This window comes from Loa loa, assembly GCF_000183805.2.
Source record: "Loa loa unplaced genomic scaffold supercont3.164, whole genome shotgun sequence".
Lineage (NCBI taxonomy): Eukaryota > Metazoa > Nematoda > Chromadorea > Rhabditida > Onchocercidae > Loa > Loa loa.
The window spans coordinates 35,710-38,345 of record NW_018108344.1 but is presented as its reverse complement, the minus strand read 5'-3'; the positions used below and the strand labels follow the sequence as shown (position 1 = coordinate 38,345).

General features: G+C 32.2%; 2 protein-coding genes across 2 annotated transcripts; one reads left to right on the top strand and one right to left on the bottom strand.

The window, feature by feature from the left end:
* Nucleotides 1-948: 948 nt before the first annotated feature.
* On the top strand, nt 949-1,466 carry LOAG_02680 (hypothetical protein; the record flags this gene model as incomplete). Its single annotated transcript, XM_003138217.1, has 2 exons — nt 949-1,146; nt 1,371-1,466. 2 exons carry the CDS (start codon nt 949-951, stop codon nt 1,464-1,466), a joined length of 294 nt encoding a protein of 97 aa, XP_003138265.1.
* Nucleotides 1,418-2,636, bottom strand: LOAG_02679 (hypothetical protein). The gene is made up of 4 exons (XM_003138216.2): nt 2,503-2,636; nt 2,252-2,397; nt 1,949-2,110; nt 1,418-1,668 (listed from the first exon to the last, which is right to left on the bottom strand). Exons 1-4 carry the CDS (start codon nt 2,545-2,547, stop codon nt 1,509-1,511), a joined length of 513 nt encoding a protein of 170 aa, XP_003138264.1. The 5' UTR covers nt 2,548-2,636; the 3' UTR covers nt 1,418-1,508.

Here is a 2,636-nt window from a genome sequence, read left to right as displayed (position 1 = left end):
CTCCCAATCACTGATTGCAAATCACGGAAATGCATAAGTTACTAATTCTTAAAAGTAATTTTTGTCTTAGAAGACATTTAAAATTTGAATCAAAATCGATGATATTTTCCCGTCTTTTTCATTAAATAATCACCAATATCGCTTAAATACATTCAAATAATTCTAATCATTGTTATCCTAACGAAATACAATAATGTGAAAAAATTGTTTTTTCTAACTTCGAACTACTTTTTCGGATTGGATTAATCTTTTTATCATAACGAACAACGGTACTATCTGCGATTCAATTGCTATTAGTAATAATAAAGTGGTAAAAAAAAGCAAAAAAATTTTACATGATCTGGAAAATATTCATTCAATGAGTTCCCAATCATTCGATAATGAATGATACTTTAACACATAAGATTAGAATTTTTAAAAAAGATTAGAATTTTGGCTAATGTCATCTTATTTGAAAAATCGGATTATTAATAACCTTTATATTATCGATCATTCATTCCTAGCTGATGAACATGGCTATTTGAGAGGTTCATTCATATTGCGGCCGAATTTGAAATTAAACACTGGCAAAAAATTCTCAATCTCGTGCATTGGAGTTGTCGTCCATAGCAACGAAAATGTGACAAAAGTAACAATCGCCCATAGCAATAGGAGAGTGACGAACATATTATTACCTTGCAATTACTAAATTTAATTTTGCTTTGTAGATTTTGTTAAACTTTTACAACATGGCATATAACATCAAAATTGACTAGTACTGTTGAGACAATAATCTTTCGCAAAGTAGTCTTTTTTTCTAAGCAAACAAGTTATGGAATAACTATTTGATCGTCCCTAATCCTCTTGTATTTTGTAAAAGTTATGTCTCATGCCAAAAAAAAACAGTCCAGAGTATGGCAGGATATATTTCAGGTAAATTTAAGGCAACGAGAAAGTGTCAAAACAACAATGAGCAGTGAGTTGAAAGAAATACTGAACGCCAGAAATGGTCTTCTATTTTGCGAGGAAGAACTTAGTCCAGTTTTCTGTAAACCGAAACTCATTCCACTCAAATCTGTCACACTTGAAAAGCTGGAAAAAATGCAGAGTGAAGCAATGGAAATGATGAAAAAGAAGGGTAAGAATAACAACGAAACGCCAAGAAAGGTAAATTTTTCACTGCAAAATTAGCTGCCAATTAAACAACTTTTGATATTCTTTGATCCGAAAATTACAATATGAAATGACTTCCAAAATTCAAGCCTGTCCAGTAATTTTAGATCTATGTAGCATGCAACTATGCACCGACATAAATTATCGGTATATATTAGGTTTTTAAACCTAAGTATTTTGAAAACACGGAGCTACGAAAATTACAAAATGAATTTCAGGAAAACACGGAATATACTCCAAGTAAATTTGAAGGAAGCACTGCTGATATTTGGACTGCTGAAGAAGATTACGAAACAACAACAAAAACAGTCTAACTTCACAATCTATCCCTCAATCACCGTTCGAATCTATTTAGGCTAATCATATTTTTGTGGTTTAGGTCTACCGATAATCTCCGGTTCTGCTATTGGATAAGATTTTGGAATAGCCTTCCATTCCTTTTCTGTTCGTTTGTAAATCATCTGTCGTGTATAATGCCCTAACTTTTGATTGTCTCGTAAAGCTTTTACTGATTCTCTGGAAAAAAAAAGTAGTAATAGATTTGTATATATATTGAATTGAATTCGTTTTTCACTCTCGACTTTTTGCAGACTGTTTTATCATTCGCTCTCTTTTATTACTATGTATGTAAGTTGATAGAACAGTATTTCACACCACATTAACCATCGATTTACAGTTGACATTCACATCTTAGTTTTTGGACTAAATGTGGGTGCTATCTTCGTCGCAAAGAAAACTGAAAGCTGAAATAACCAAAACTTGAAAATTTATCGAAGAAAAAGTCAAATTAGATAACCTTTGTGATGGTGGCTTTAACAGTTGTGCCAGATTACAATGAATCGGCTCTTTCGGCTTTTCATTCACATAGACAACATGAACTAAGTCGAGATCGTTGCGTAATATTGTATTTGTTGTATCGCGTACTTCGCGTGGCATGAATGCTTTAATTAGGAAGTAGCTGAAACATGAGAAGGAAATTTGAAATGTATTTTTAACTACAATTACTTTCACTTCATCTACTGATATAATAAAATCAATAAGTAATCAATCAATAAGTATAACAAAATCAATAAATCAATAAGCAAAATCAATAAGTTACTTTGACGTGTATATATGTTCCGTCGTTTGCTTTCTCACTCGTCTAAACGGCAGGTCACGATGTCCAAGGCTCTCCAATTTTTCAATTATAGCACCATTATCAAGCAGAACTTTTGCGGCACGACGTATTGCGGTAAATAATTCAGGCTGTAAAATGTAAAACTATAAATGTACCTTGCTGTGAAATTTGAAACTAATTTCGAAACAATGAGAGCAAGAGCTTCTAGTAAAAACAACTAGAAACACGCTAACCTTAGCCAGAGACCGGGTAATTAGAGTAATTTCATATAATGGCATTTCCAATTTATCATAAATCCATCGATATAAGCAACAGTAGTCAATCAATAATCATATGCAATGTTAGACCTTCTCATATAATCTTAAAC

Coding starts and splice junctions, on each gene's coding strand:
- LOAG_02679 (XM_003138216.2), bottom strand. CDS start 2,547: ATGCCATTATATGAAATTACTCTAATTACCCGGTCTCTGGCTAAG. Junction 2,398..2,502: donor TTACCCGGTCTCTGGCTAAG/GTTAGCGTGTTT, acceptor TACATTTTACAG/CCTGAATTATTTACCGCAAT. Junction 2,111..2,251: donor GAACATATATACACGTCAAA/GTAACTTATTGA, acceptor CTCATGTTTCAG/CTACTTCCTAATTAAAGCAT.